General features: G+C 46.5%; 1 protein-coding gene and 1 non-coding gene across 2 annotated transcripts in view; both read left to right on the top strand.

The window, feature by feature from the left end:
- Positions 1 to 15029, top strand: part of Lar (tyrosine-protein phosphatase Lar) — a 100409-nt gene that overhangs the window by 63221 nt on the left and 22159 nt on the right. Inside the window, exons 20-25 of the mRNA XM_055075180.2 lie at positions 1054 to 1226; positions 2725 to 2907; positions 6691 to 6890; positions 7648 to 7894; positions 8952 to 9257; positions 12529 to 12642. Coding sequence (XP_054931155.2) covers positions 1054 to 1226; positions 2725 to 2907; positions 6691 to 6890; positions 7648 to 7894; positions 8952 to 9257; positions 12529 to 12642 — 1223 coding nt within the window. The remainder of the gene's footprint in view (positions 1 to 1053; positions 1227 to 2724; positions 2908 to 6690; positions 6891 to 7647; positions 7895 to 8951; positions 9258 to 12528; positions 12643 to 15029) is intronic.
- Positions 3498 to 3572, top strand: TRNAS-GGA (transfer RNA serine (anticodon GGA)). Its single transcript has one exon. It is a non-coding gene; the product is annotated as a tRNA-Ser (tRNA).

The raw sequence follows: 15029 nt of genomic DNA, 5'->3' as shown, positions 1-15029 counted from the left end.
AAACACCACCGTGCCGACACCAGTCGCACAAACGAAAAACGTGGCCTGCTCGCATCGTCGTGCGTGAAGAAACAAATCAGCTGCTGGATTGTCTTGCTATAGAGCTGTAGAGCCACTCTATCGAACCAATAGAAACGATGATGATGAGCGGGGATTTCCAGTAGCGCCACTTTGTGAGGCAGCAAGGAGGCTCCATTCAAAACAAAAATGGCGTTCAGCAAGTCGAACCATGCACCGGTCAGAGTCGGTGCATGGTGCTCTCGATCGAGTTGGCTCAAGGAGTGTCCGAAAAATCAGACGAGAGGTTGCAAGGTGTCCGAACTTTCGGCAGTTGTTATACATTGTGGTCTATGGGGAGAATGGCGCTGTCACGAAGCTGACCGAATAATCAGGCATGTCCGAATTTTTGGAGCCCGGAAAATCAGTCTGCGACTGTACTCGCCAAATGGCGTGAAAATGATTTTGGGATGTTCTAATGTCGCACAGTATTTTTTATCTGCAGATCAAATGTTTTTTCTTCAGGCTAAGAATTAAGGCTATAAGAGGTTAACAAAAAATGGAAAGTAATACCTTAACATTATCTATGGTGGCACACAGTGTATCTTTGCATGCACCATCTGCCACGGTGGCTCAGTGGCTATGGCTCATTGCACTGCTTAGATCCAGGTTGCGCCTTGGATTCCGACCGTGCCGGCAGAATGCAAAAATGCGTGTACTGTGTATTGCATGCATGCTAAAGAACCTCGGATGGGGCCAAAATTAATCCGGAGTCTCCATTACAGCTTGCCTCATGATCAGAATATGGTTGTGGCACGTAAAAACTGAGAATCTATACGTGCTATTTTTCCTACACTGCCTGAAGTGTTTCTTTTAATTGGTGCAGACCAGAAACGTTTGGATGCTACAAAAATGCACATATAACTACATCAAGGCTAACAAGTTTCATTTTATTCTTCATACCTCGCAGGAAAAAAAAGAAAAAAAAAATGTTATAAAATTTTCAGAAAATCTTCAAGTGAGGATGAACTGACATTTGGGCTGTCTTTTCTGTAGCTCCAAAACCAATGGTGAAGCCGGATGCTCTGTGGCCAATCAGCAATGGGGACGAGATCACCGTCATTCTGCCCAAAGCCTCGGAAGAGTATGGTCCCATCAAACAGTACTACCTTGTCGTCGTCCCTTCAGAGTTTGCCACCAAGGAGCCGGACGATTACAAGATAGAAGAGGTATGTCCAGGCTTGGCTGTGTCTTTTACGTGGCAGTTTGAAATCCGCTATCAAGCAGTACAGAACTGGAGGAGTGAGGTCCTGTGGTTCAAAACTGCGAGGGAAGCTTCCTGTGAAGAAGGCCCTCCGGTATGGAGGAAGGCCTCACTTTAACAAAATGATGGCTACCCCATAAATGTGACGTTTCTTGAAAGCACTTTACTATCTTTATAAAATGAAGTGCAAATTATGATTCTGTTGATTTTATTTCGAAAATGACTGTTGCAAACAGCATCCAGTTGGTTCGTCTATGTACAGTGTACCTGTACACCAATCAGGCAGTTGGTGATATGCTAAGTAAGTCCATCGAAGAATGTAACACAAGGTGAATGCCGCAGAGTATTGTAACATATCGAAAGCCATCATCTGTGCCAAAGTGAAGAAGCAACTCTGTAAATATAGGTTATGGTCTATTATAGCATATACAACAGGATGAATGCAGCCAAACAAAATTGTCATGTCATAGTTATTTTGATGAAAATCTATAATATTCACCAATCTGTAATATTTACATGCTAGGTCTAACTAGAATTCATTCTCTTACTTCTGCTCTCGCCTCCTTACATGGCAGGCTGCAGATGCCTTGCTGCCGACACATTTAATGATACGACAGATGGACGCCGACGAAAAAATAAAGGGGCAATAGGGGGGGGGGGGGGGGGGGTGTCGCACGAACTTGCCGTGGGCCTCCCGATTTGAAAACTCCTTACTGCTGACGCCGACCACGGTCGATGCTTTTGCGGTGCCAATGACCGCGCAGCGTGATGCCTGGTGACGTGATGCCCGCAGAGTGATGCCTTTTGTGTGTCGTGCAGATTGGTCTTTAACTAGCGCTTACGATAACCGACAGAAACTGCCTGCCATAAAGATGGAAAGACCCTCCTGTTTTCGGAAAGAAAACTGGAAAGCAATACTTTCTAAGCAATTGAAGGTTGCCATTAGGCACTTTGCTATTTCCTCAGTTTCAGGGGGAAAAAAGCGCTTAATTTTTATTGACAGACATTCTATCAATAAAAGCATTTTCGAGACCTTGATACACGAACTGAGTTGTTATTAGTGCTGGCATGCAGATTTGGTGTTCCCTTTAATAGGAGTAAAGCATACTATACATCTCGGTTAATAGGTGCCTGAGTTACTGATAGCTAGCAAGATTCTTGTTAAGTAACGGGATGAGCGTCTTGAGCATGTGAAGCCCTGTGTTTCTCGCACAACGTTCGAAAGCATAAATGTTCTGATAAAATTTTCCAATATTCGATATTCAGATTTTCTTTTTTGATTCGATCTACTGGTGTTCGGTATATGCCCACCCCTTATTTTTGATGTAATTTATTAGATGTAGCACTGGTACAATGCACCAACTACGTACTTACTCTTGTGAGGCTTGCCCTCGTGTGCTTCGCTTAGGCACGTTAAATCCCATAATTTGATTTTCGTGTAACTTTGAGGCCTTGTCCTGCAGTTGATGTCTACACCTTTGGACGAAGATGGTCCCTACATAGCGGCAGCGTTCGTTCGCCAGAACATGCCTGAACGGTTTGTTCTGGGAGACATGAAAGTGAACGGTGGTTTCCGAAACCGCAAGCTACAACCGTACCGGCGGTACCGAATTTTCGTACGAGCCGTTGTGGACACTCTGCAAAAGGTGAGATTGCGACAAGGAGGTGACTGAAGCATGCCTTTCTGTAAAAAACTTCTCTTTGCTAGCGTCTGCTCGTTGTTTTGTATTATTAACACCTTGGCCGTCATGGCTATATCCGACAGTCACCTGTTGACTGTCGGAACACAGAATTCTCCTGTTCGAGGCCCAGAAAGTTGCCCTCCAGATTGCATTCATGATCATCTTGTTTGACGTAGTAGTTCTGCGGAAACCCGCAGGGTGGAGAGAAGTAATGAATAAAGGGAAAATCAGACATCCACCCGTTCGTAGCAATTGCTACAAAGGAAACCCATACGGGTTCCTCGAAAGAAAAGCCTCATAGTTGAAGAAAAATTCATCCTGGTCCGGGACTCGAACCCGGAACCACCGCCTTTCCGGGGCAGCCGCTCTACCATCTGAGCTGACCAGGCGGCTAGCAGATGGCAGGGCGAAGTCGAATTTTCCCTTTATGTCTGATTTTCCCTTTATTCATTACTTCTCTCCACCCTGCGGGTTTCCGCAGAACTACTACGTCAAACTCTCGCTTTTGCTTCATGTTGTCGACAAATTCGACTTCGCCCTGCCATCTGCTAGCCGCCTGGTTAGCTCAGATGGTAGAGCGGCTGCCCCGGAAAGGCGGTGGTCCCGGGTTCGAGTCCCGGACCAGGACGAATTTTTCTTCAACTATGAGGCTTTTCTTTCGAGGAACCTGTATGGGTTTCCTTTGTAGCAATTGCTACGAACGGGTGGATGTCTGATTTTCCCTTTATTCATGATCATCTTGTATGCTTGAAAATAAAGTGCTAATTGAAGCTTGGGTAATTCAAAATTCCAGTTAATTACCCGCGGTGGTAGCTCAGTGGTTATGTCACTCTGCTACTGAGCACAATATAACAGGTTTATTTCTCGGCCAAGACAGTCACATTTCGGTGGGGGCAAAGTGCAAGAACGCTCATGTGCTGTGGTCTGATATAGGTGTATGGTGAAAAACTCCAAGTGGTCAAAATTCATCCGGAGCTTCCTACTATGGCATCTCTCGTAGCCCACTATGCCATTTTGGGACTTTAAACCTTACAAGCGTATGTCTAGTTAATTCAAGCAAGCATCAGAGCCTTAGTTGACTTGCTATCTCTTTAAGACATGCTTAAACTGACTAATTTGAGCAATTCCTTAGGTTACATAATTCATAATTTAGGGCAACATTTAAAGGGGGACGTGGCTTTCAAAATCAGCTGCCTTATTTCATCATGGACTTTTGAGGGAAATTGGCACATGTAGTGGTAAGGTTTGTGCGATATTATCATGGCACTTCAAACTTATATCTCCAAAACCGTTTATTATTATTTATGTTTTTCAAATATAATTTATTTTTGGGGAAGGGGGGGACTTTGCCTAAGCCTGAATCACTTACAAAATGTGACAGAACATTGATTCAAAGTGCTATGTGCATTCCAAGATGAATGGTTGAGGGCGTGACAATATTTTCTTTTTTTTCCACAGCATGACTTTCTTAGTGCTCATTCTTTATAAGGTGACTGTACAACAGGCATCTAGACTGTCAACAAGTAGTTGAATCGTTAATTCAGGAAAAGTCACACTGGAAAAGCGAAAATGTCACACCCTGAACAACACTTAGTACATAGTAAGAACATAGTAAAATAAAAATGAATTGACATAGACCTAGCAGTCTCGAAGAAATCAGCGGGAAAATGAGCAGGAGGCAAGAAAGGCAGTTTTGAGAAAATTAGTTTCGAAGTTGTGCCTTAAACTTTACATTATGAAAAGGCGTCAGGGTTGTAGTCATTGACATCTTATCAGATGCAGGGCTTCTGGAGTTTCCTGCCTTTAGCCTGAAGTGCTTTGCATTAGCTTTTTTTTCGCTCAAGACATCCTTCTCTGTTTGCCCTGTGAAGAGCATGTTGGCCAGGTTGCAGACCGAATGTTGCGCAATATCCCACAAAAGCACAGCAGGTCCCAGAATTGTATTTGCATACTGGCCTGTTGACGACATCACTCACATAAGGTTTCTGTCGCATTCAGTGGCCCATTTGCGTCCTTTTGTAGCAGTGACCAGTGACTAAACAAAGGCTTTCAGCAGCTTCGTCTTCTTCTTCCTTTCATTCTTTCTTTTAAGGATGGCACATGGCAGCAATGGGGGTTTACCCTGTGCTTTTGCAGCCTAATGTTTGCACCAGCTACCATATCTTGAGAACATTGTATCGTACAGACCTTTCTCCTTTGAACTTTGTAAGGGCCTGGAGAGCTTATGAAATGCAGTGGAAAGTTTGTTGAATATTGTGAGCATAGCTAAATGGGACGTTCTTGGTCCCCTCCCCCCCTCTCCTTTATTTTTTTCGAATTTGCACTTTCCATTTTTCTTGGCACCTTTGCATCAGATACACGCTTTAGGTGCAAATTAAATGAAATAACCAGGCCGAAAAAGCTGAAATGTCCTGACCTACACTGTAGCCCAAAAAACCATGACCAAGAAAAATAAATAAATAAATTTAAATTAAAGCCCGACTTCGGGGCACAGTGTGCTCGATTGCTGAGACCAAGGCACTGATGCACGAAGTGCCTAGCTGCGGGTCTAAAGAGTATGCGCGCGACGTCCAAAGCACCGAGACTCGAAAGGCTTAGCCCCGGATCCGAAAATTGCGTGTGCAACGTACTTGTACGCGGTTTTCAAAGCACAGATACTCGAAAGGCTTAACTGCGCCATCACCAGTGATCAGAACACTTGGCCACGAATCTGAGACATTCAGAAACGGAGGGATCAGCTGCACTGCACCCGTTTCGGTGCTAATTGAGATCACGCTGGTTGAGACGTCAAGAGCTCACGCGGTGCAAAGCGCAGACGATGCTGCCCTTACAGAGCGAGCACCGGGCCAATAGCGAAACAGGTTGAAGTCACGTGGCGGGCGCAGCCAGTTGGAGACTCCAGAGCAGGCTTTCATTAATTTGCTTTTTTTGCACTTGTGTCTGTATGGAGGGGATAGCTGAAGCTGCAAATTTGAAGACAGGGAAATATTGAGGTTTGAAAAACGCCGTTCTTTCGCAATTTCTGTGGGAGATTTCACCGCCTTAAGTGATAGAAAAAAAAAATTTAAAGCACTTCTATGTATTTTTTAGGTAAGATATTTCAGGATAACATAGAAAAAGAGTTACAGAAAGGTTTTTTTTTTTTTTTTCCGCATCGTTATTGAGGGGGGGGGGGGGGGGGGGGGGGGATCGCGATGTAAAAGCTGATTGTCCCTACTTAAGGCAGGACAACTTAGGCAAGTACAAGCCATGATCAAACGTTCGTTGAGCATAAATAGTGAAAAGATGTTAAGCATCCAGGTTTCTTTGTATACATGTATGTTGTCTTGGGCTGCTTGATGACTCCATTGACCAGGTAATTTATGGCCACTGATGGACCCGGTAACTGGTCAGTGAATGAGTCTTTGGTCATTGACTGAGTCACCAGCGATCTCTGTGGCCATCGGTGACCTGGTCAGCAACCAGTGACTGGGTCATGCACCTTGGGCAGTTCTATCCCTACATGTCATAAAATATGACTGAGTGTGGTACTTATATATTTAACAAACATTATATTTAAGAGTGTATCTTATCCAATGTTAAATAATTCATTCTTCTGATAATTCAAACGAAATTCTGCCATCCTTACAAGTTAGAACTAACGTGAGCACATTGTAAATATAACCATTCAGAACTGATTGTCTGCATCAGGGGAGCAACATCATGTCAAACGTGATTGTATGAACAATCTCTCTCTGGCTTTCCCAGAACCTGTTCACAACAAGCCCATTCTCGGACGAGCTGAGCCTGGAGATGCTGCCCCAGGTTCGGCTTCCCTCGGCCGATGACGTGCCCAACGTGTCACACATCGAGCGTGCCCGCACCGACGTGGGCTGGATCGTCGGCCCCGTGCTGCTCATTGTCTTCATGGCCCTCTTCCTCACGCTCTTTTTCATCCTCATGAAAAGGTCAGGACCGAGTTCACACGCATAGACGCCTCTTAAGAATTCAGGAGCACTGCGCTGCCTGCAACGTCACCGATTGTGGCTCGTTACTTTGGTAAACCATTCAATGAAGAATGTGCAACCCTGCCACTGGAAGTGTGCCGTGCAGCAAAAATAAGAAACGAAGAGAAGAAATAGAAAGGGGAGAATAGTACTTGTGACGTAAACTTGACACCCTCCCTCGGCTTCGCTCGTTTCCAGACGGTGGTCTAGATAAAGGCAGGGATTGTCTGTGTACAGTGGAGCCCGCCTCGTGGAAGCAATGAGAGGCAAAATTGCAATTGGGTAATCAGGATCAGGCCTGAAGCCAGTTTGGAAAGTGCTTACGGTAAAACTATCCCTAGAGAGCCATTTACAAGTTTCAGTGCAGAAGCAAAACTTTCGATGGGGCCTGGTGAGGGGCCATTTCAGAGACAAATCACGGGGATTGCGTGTGCCATTGGTGCCATCATAAAAGTCCACTTGCTAAACTTGTCGTCTGGCTACTAGCCTCGGCACAAGACTCCAGAATAGTAGCCCATTGGCTGCGGCGTTCTTCAGCCTAGTGTGAGGTTGCAGGTTTGATCCCCAGCCGTGGTACCTGCATTTCGGTTAGGGAGAAAGTAAAAAACTCTTGTGGTGCACAATAAAGAAACAGGTGATCAAAATCCAGAGCACTGCCCCACATTACATTAAATACGTTAAACGCCATGGATTAGTCAGTCAACTGATCGCTATGCAGGAGACGACAGCAGGCCAAGGCGCCTGCGGGGGAGACGACCATGAAGCTGCTGATGAACTCGGGGGACCTGGCATCCTCCCACCCCGGCGGAGTCGGGGGAGCGGGTGCGGACCCCGTGGAGCTGCGGCGCCTCAACTACCAGACGCCCGCGATGGTCGGCCACCCGCCCATTCCTGTGAGCCAGCTGGCGGGGCACATCGAGACACTGAAGGCAAACGACAACCTGCGCTTCTCCCAGGAGTATGAGGTGCGGGAAAGCTGTTTGTTCCTAAGGGACATCGTAAATGTTAAAATTTAGCCAAAGTTGTGAATTACTCTTTGTCTAGCACTCTCGCTACGGTTTTAGCAAGAAAAGGGAAAAAGTGATGTCATACATATTTGTTGAGTCTGTTGGCTGCATTTGTAAGTGTACTACACCAGCACAATGCAACTGCTGAGCTCTGCTAAATAGATGGCGACGACGAAGGCTATCAATTCAAGCTAATCACTACTTCACTAACGTTGCTCACTGATTCCTGAGCTAGAAATAATGCGGCACTTCAGGCACCTGTCAAAAATTGCCAGCTTGGACATAATTTTTAAGCAGCTCCTCATTGCACAAATAGGTGAGGAGGCGCTGTGCAAGGGGTGTCCGGTCATACCCTTATCCCCTTTTGCTTGCTCAGTTCTCAAGTAACCATGTAGAGTGTTATCGAACGACAGTGATGACTTCATTCTAGAGACGGTACTGTCGTCAGTACATTGCAGTCTAGGAGTGAGTGAGTGAATAAACTTTTATTTGGTCCAACAAAACGCGATAAAACGCGCACCCGGCTAATCCCACGGCGGGACTGGCAGATCTAGTCTGCCGGCCCGATCGCGGGCACGCTGGACGGTCAGGATTTGGCCCTCAAAGACGAGACTTCGCAGGAGCGCGTCCCACTCTTCCTTGGTGAACTTTGGGCCCAGCGACCCGCACTCCCAGAGCATATGAGGCAAAGTAGCAACCTCACCACAGGCCACGCAAGAACAATTCGCATAAATCTCGGGATATATGCTGTTAAGGGATGCCGGATTTGGGCAGTAGTTCGTTTGCAGGAGTAGTTTGTAGTCTAGGAGTAGTGTCAAGTTGTGCAATTGCAACCATGGGAGGGGTATTGTGCGCCTCGGCTTAGTGTAGTTCAGCTGTTGTGTGTTTGTAAGCCGCACATTGAAAGAGCAAAATAAAAGTTAGGATGCGTTAGCATCAGACCCTAGGAACGTTACTCGCACACACTCTTAGAATACCTTGTTCTTGCTTACGTTTCACTCTTGCACATGCATAGTCTATCGACCCGGGCCAGCAGTTTACCTGGGAGCACTCGAACCTGGAGTCGAACAAGCCGAAGAACCGGTACGCCAATGTGGTCGCCTACGACCACAGCCGCGTGGTGCTGCAGCCCATCGACGGCATCCCCGGCTCGGACTACATCAACGCAAACTACTGCGACGGTTACCGCCGCCGCAACGCCTACATTGCCACCCAGGGCCCGCTGCCCGAGACCTGCAGTGACTTCTGGCGCATGGTCTGGGAGCAGCACAGTGTCACCATAGTCATGATGACCAAGCTGGAGGAACGAACGAGGGTCAAGGTGAGCAGAGTCTTAACCATTCGTGAACGCCAAAGGCACAAGACGTTCCAGTTCCAATTGAAGCGCAAGTTTTTCACGTGCTTGCCAACTCTCCCGAATTTTTTTCATAATGTTTACGAAGTTCGGCTCGTTCTACGATTTTAGGAATGTCGGGTCAAGTTTTACGAAAAATAATTGCTGTTCTCAAAAAGTTTCAGGGGGGTTTTAAAAGACGGAGGGGCATATATGCATGCAAGAAACACATTGTGGGGGTAACGGCACTGCCCTCTTGTCGCTGCAAAAGATACAGAGGGGCACTTCCTTCGGGCTAGTTGATTCTGACAAGTTCTTGAAAGAAGGCAATACGCTCCTCCGCACAAAGCTCTCAATAAACTCCAGGCAAGGGACTGGCGCCGCCTGCAAACGAACACGTACCCACACTTGTCTCATCTACACGCAACCTCCCCAGACAGATATACGTCCCAGACATGTCCCTGGTGTAGCAACCACACAGCGACACTCGCGCACGTAACACACGAATGCACCGACCGTCCGGGCGACGCAATTTCGCCACGAGTCACAACACACGCACTCACTCCGTGCTCTTGGGAGGCGAGACTCTCCGAACTGGATTTGGGAAGCCAACTGGCGACCCTCGACCAGGCCCGGCGAGCTGCGATCGCCAGTGGAGCTCTGTCAGAGCGAACCACCCGGGAATAAACCACGCAACGACTTCTGTAGTAATAAAGTTCCTCCTCCTCCTCCTCTTGAAGCAGGCAAATTGGCTACAGTGCAATCGTTGAAAAAGTGAACATCTTGGTTGCGAGTCACTGCTGTTCCAAGTTTGTGCATTCTTTTGTGCTGTGTCTAGAGGTAAATAATTGTTAATAAAGTGCCTTCATGTCCCACAAAAGGTGGGTGATCAGGGGGGAAAAAAATCTTTGCTTTGTCCCTCTGTTCCTGGTTTTTTTTTTTTTTTTTTTTTTTTTTTTTTGTGTGTGCATGGGATGTCTACGAATTTTAATGTTCACAGGTTGGCAGGTACGATTTCAGAGGCCATTGTGCTTTCCTAAAGCCATAAGACATGCTGATGTCTGGACCTGCTGCTAGACCTTGACGAAAATTTCTTGGCAGTTAGTTTTCTTTAGTCCTGTCAAGGACTATTACAGGCTTACAAAAAAAAAATCTAAAGGGTGGTAGTAAGTCTCTACATGATTGTCTTGCTTGAGCAGTGTTTCGTGTCCCCCCCCCCCCCCCCTTCTTTTTTTGTTAGTGCCATGAAGGTTACTTCACGCATTCTTCTAAACTGAGTGGCAGTTAATACCGTATTTACCCGCGTATAACCCGCCCCTGCGTATAACCCGCACCCCTAACTTTGAACTCGGCGGAAAAAAAAAAAAAAAACTCGCGTATAACCCGCACGTTTACCTGAAAAAAAAAATGAGCGCTAGAAAGATGCAACTCACACTCAGTGATCATTTCGTTTTCAGAACATTTATTCAAACGACCGCCACCACGTCACTGGTTATCCGATTCTTAATCGTCGCCGCTCTCACTACTGCCATCCGAGGCTTCATCGCCACTCTCAAAGACGTAGTCGTCCTCGGAACCATCCAAACTATTACTGATCGCACATTTTTTAAAGCTTTTCCGCACCAAATCGGCCGGTATCGCTTTCCACGCATCCACGATCCACTGGCACAGCAATGGAATATCAGGCCTTCGCACGCGTCCCGTCGGTGTGAGGGCGTAAATGCCGTCGGCCATCCACTGGGCATACAGCCGCTTCACGTGTGCCTTGAACGGCTTGTTCAGGCACACGTCGAGTGGCTGTAGCATGGACGTCATGCCGCCAGGTATTATGACGAGGTCGGTGCTGGTCTCGGCAAGGCGAGCCTTCACCGCATCAGTGCAGTGGCCTCTGAAGGAATCTAGTACGAGCATCGACCGGCGTGCCAGCAAGGCACCTGGTCTTCGCTCCCAGATTACTCGAAGCCAGTCACCGACTAGGCCACTGTTCATCCACGAATTTTCTTCCGCACGCACAACGATTCCTGGGGGCAGTGGAATGCTAGGTAGCGTCTTGCGTTTGAAAATGACATACGGGCGCAGTTTCGTGCCGTCAGCCAAAGCGCATAGCATGACTGTGCAGCGCAGCTTGGCATTTCCGCCGGTCAGCACGCTGACTGATTTGGAGCCCTTTTTTTCCATGGTCGTGTCCATCGGCATCTCAAAGTACACAGGTGTTTGATCAGCATTTCCCACCTGAGACAGCAAATAGCTGTGCTCCTTCCGAAGTGCGATCACATATCGTTGAAAGTTCAACAACTTTTCCTCGTAGGCTTCAGGAAGCCGCTGGCACATGGTTGTTCGCCGCCGCATAGAAAATCCATGTCTTCGCATGAAGCGCTGAAGCCATCCACGGCTTGCACGAAACTCACGTGGAATGTTCAATTCCCGGGCCAACTTCAGGGCTTCCATTTGCGCCATCTCAGTCGAAACAGCGTGGCCACGACTTCTCTGCTCCTCAATGAACTTCGCAAGCTGCGTCTCGAGGTGGGGGTACGCGCCAGTCTTCGGACCCCGAAACGCTCGCCTGTCCCGGTTCGTTGCTTCGAGACTCTCTTTTTTCTTCCTCCAGTCGCGAATGCACGACTCGTCGACGTCATGCTGTCTTGCAGCAGCTCTGTTGCCGATTTCTTCGGCAGCGGCTATAATCTTTAGCTTCTCTTTCGCTGTGAAACACTGCCGTCGAGTCGCACTCATGATGCCAAAACAAAGCAGGCAAACAGTGCAAACTGGGGTAAGTACACTAAACAGCGCCTAACGCGAGGCTCAACAATGCTGGCCTTTCGTTGGCCCTTCATCGGCTTGACAAGCGTCGATGACGATGGGGATGGCGGACTACACGGGGAGGCCGCCGCACATTGCGGTGAAGCCGACCCCCCCCCCCCCCCCCCCCCTCCCAAGGAAAAAATTCGCAGATAACCCGCACCCCCACTTTTTAAACGCGTTTTTTCACATTTTGGTGCGGGTTATACGCGAATAAATACGGTATGTCATCCCACTTCACCTGTCAAACATAGCCATAAAAACAGTGCGGATTCGTCACGCTTCTTAGCCATGAAAGTTTGCGAGCGCAGGAAACAAGGGCAGATAACGGTACTTAACATTTGTTTCTGCACCATTCAGAAGCAACCGAGATGACTGAGGAATTTCCAAATTCATTTGCCTTGCTTGCAAAGTGTTTTTTCCGTACATGTGTTTGCATGCACAAACCATTTCATTGCAGTGTGACCAGTACTGGCCGTCTAGAGGTTCTGAAACCTATGGCCTCATGGAAGTGACCCTAGAGGATGTTCAGGAGCTGGCAACATACTGTATTCGGACATTCAGCCTAAAAAGAGTGAGTGTCTTCATTGGCTATCATCTTTCTTCATTTCTTTTCTATCCCCCCCCCTCTTATTCTTCTGCATGATTACTGGTCGTGATACCTAGGGGGTGTTTGAATACCAAATAATACATTTTCAATCAAATATTGAATTGTATCAAGAAAAAAAGCCCAATATCTAATTGAATATCAAAGAGCACAAAATTTTTTACAAAATTTAATGATTACTAATTTTGGGTGAGAAAATACAGTGTTACACTTGCTCGGGAGTCTCCTAGCAATCGCATAGCAAGAATGTAGCAAGTTATGAGTAACATAAGTACTCAGAAATCAAGATATTCAGTATGATCTACTCTTGTTCAGGGGAACACCGAATTGGTATGTTGGCACTGATTATAGCTCAGTCATAGTATGTGAAGGCCTGAAAGATTTTTTTTTATTATTATTATTGATAGAATTTCTGTTGAAAAGTTGTAAGTGCTTTGTTTCCTCCGAAACTATTGAATGAGTGACGTTCTATTGTAAGAAATACTTTTGAAGTTCTCAGTTTAATTGTAGACCTGTGTTTCCCAGCAATCTTTTGTTTATTGCATAGAAAGTTTTGTTTTAGTTCTTCTCCAAAATGCAGGGCTATGTCAACTTGATGGCAGTTGGGTTAGGCCATAGAGTTTCTCACTACATTACCTAGAGGGAAATCTGGCGCTGCTGTGCTGTGGTATGCATGGGAAGGCCGGTATATTGTGACTTCGGATTGGCATCGTTCTCGGAGAGACAGGACACCTTGAAGACGCGCTTGGCAAGCACCGTTCCGTCTGTCACAATAATTCATTTTCTACTAAAACAGCACGTGAAAAGCTGTTTTGGTTTTATTATTCCGCAAAAACATGTTTTGTTTAACTATGAGAACTTGTTATTGCATGTACGATTATATGTTACGTAAAAAGTATCAGCGGGCCGCTAAAGTTGTAGGACAGACGACAAGGTTCGCGCTCGCTTTGAAACAGTTTGTCGTCTGTTCTTGCTTTTCTTCGCTTGGTCGTGCATTGTAGGTGAGTAAAGAAGCAATTTGCGTGAATGGAAACATTTTATGAAGATTTTATTTTGAGAACGCGTTATTTGTGTAGCCATATCCACGTTTTAGACGAAGCCTCGTACAACACCAGCCAGCCAACATGAGCCTCGCAGACACATATACCGTCATTCCCATGACAGCACGGTGCCCCTTTAAGAAACTCCCATAGACGGTGGCGCCAGATTTCCCTCTAGGTGTTATAGTGAGAAACTCTATGGGTTAGGCCAATCTGTGCATCAGACAAAGGGCCACACATCAGATGACTCTAGTAGCCAGCGCTGACAGTAGAGAGTAGGTGCCATGCTCGCTGTTTCATTGTCATGTTTAGTGTGATTTGTCACCTGTCAAAGGTTCCAAAATCTACAGGGTCACGGCAGGCTTGCACGACACTCCCTCCTCCCTCGTGTATTCGCCGTCAGCGCCAGTACATGCAACCACATCATGAGACTTTGGTGCCCGCCTTGTAAAAAAACATGAGCCATTCTACTCTGTGAAGGTGAATGACCAGCGAAGCAGGGGACGTATTCTGAAACGATCCATATCGGCAATACTATCACGAAGGCGATAGTATGGCCATCAGGCGCACACTGATAGTCTGGTTGAGCAAGATCAGATTACCGTATTTACTCGCATAATGATCGTACTTTTTTGTCAGAAAAAATTGACGCAAATTCAAGGGTGCGATCATTACGCGGGTTAAATTTCCCGCGAAAAAAAAAATTTTTTTTCGTCCCCCGTTTGCTGCGGGATGTGGGTGCGGGACACCAAAACGAAAATGGCGGCCGGCTGAGCAAGCCGAAAGCGCCGAACGCTTTTTTTTTTTTTTTTTTTTTTTTTTTTTTTCTCGTGAGTACATTACATGCATTGAAACAGTTTTTTCCGTATCAGTAATGAATAATATCGTTAATATCGGTAAGTTTGCGGCAATAACATAGCCATGTCCACTTTGAGGGGGCAGGAACAGATGGGCGCGCTTAGCTGCCAGTGACATAGAAACACATTGCGGGCATGCTGCGGAAACTGCGGCATCTGTCTTCACTACTATCCTAATACCGCACGTTTGCGCTAAGGGTGGGCGAATATCTTAGCTGTGTTACAAGCGTTGGCGTATGAATAAGGTACACTTTTAACGTATCAGTGTAAACGTGGCTACTATCGTTGCCGCTTGCGATTTGTTGCTTGCCCACGAGTGCAGATGAGAAGAATCGAAAGGCGCCTTTTTTGTTGTTGACCACAACCATTATAAAGCCTACACATAATAAAGGAAATTTTGGTTGTACCTCTTTTTGTCATGGAAGTGCGGAAAGTGATGAAAGTAATGAAATGAGGC

The sequence above is a fragment of the Dermacentor andersoni genome, chromosome 11 (assembly GCF_023375885.2).
Source record: "Dermacentor andersoni chromosome 11, qqDerAnde1_hic_scaffold, whole genome shotgun sequence".
In the NCBI taxonomy this organism is placed as follows: domain Eukaryota; kingdom Metazoa; phylum Arthropoda; class Arachnida; order Ixodida; family Ixodidae; genus Dermacentor; species Dermacentor andersoni.
The sequence above is the reverse complement of the archived record's forward strand: the minus strand, read 5'-3'. Positions and strand labels throughout refer to the sequence as shown.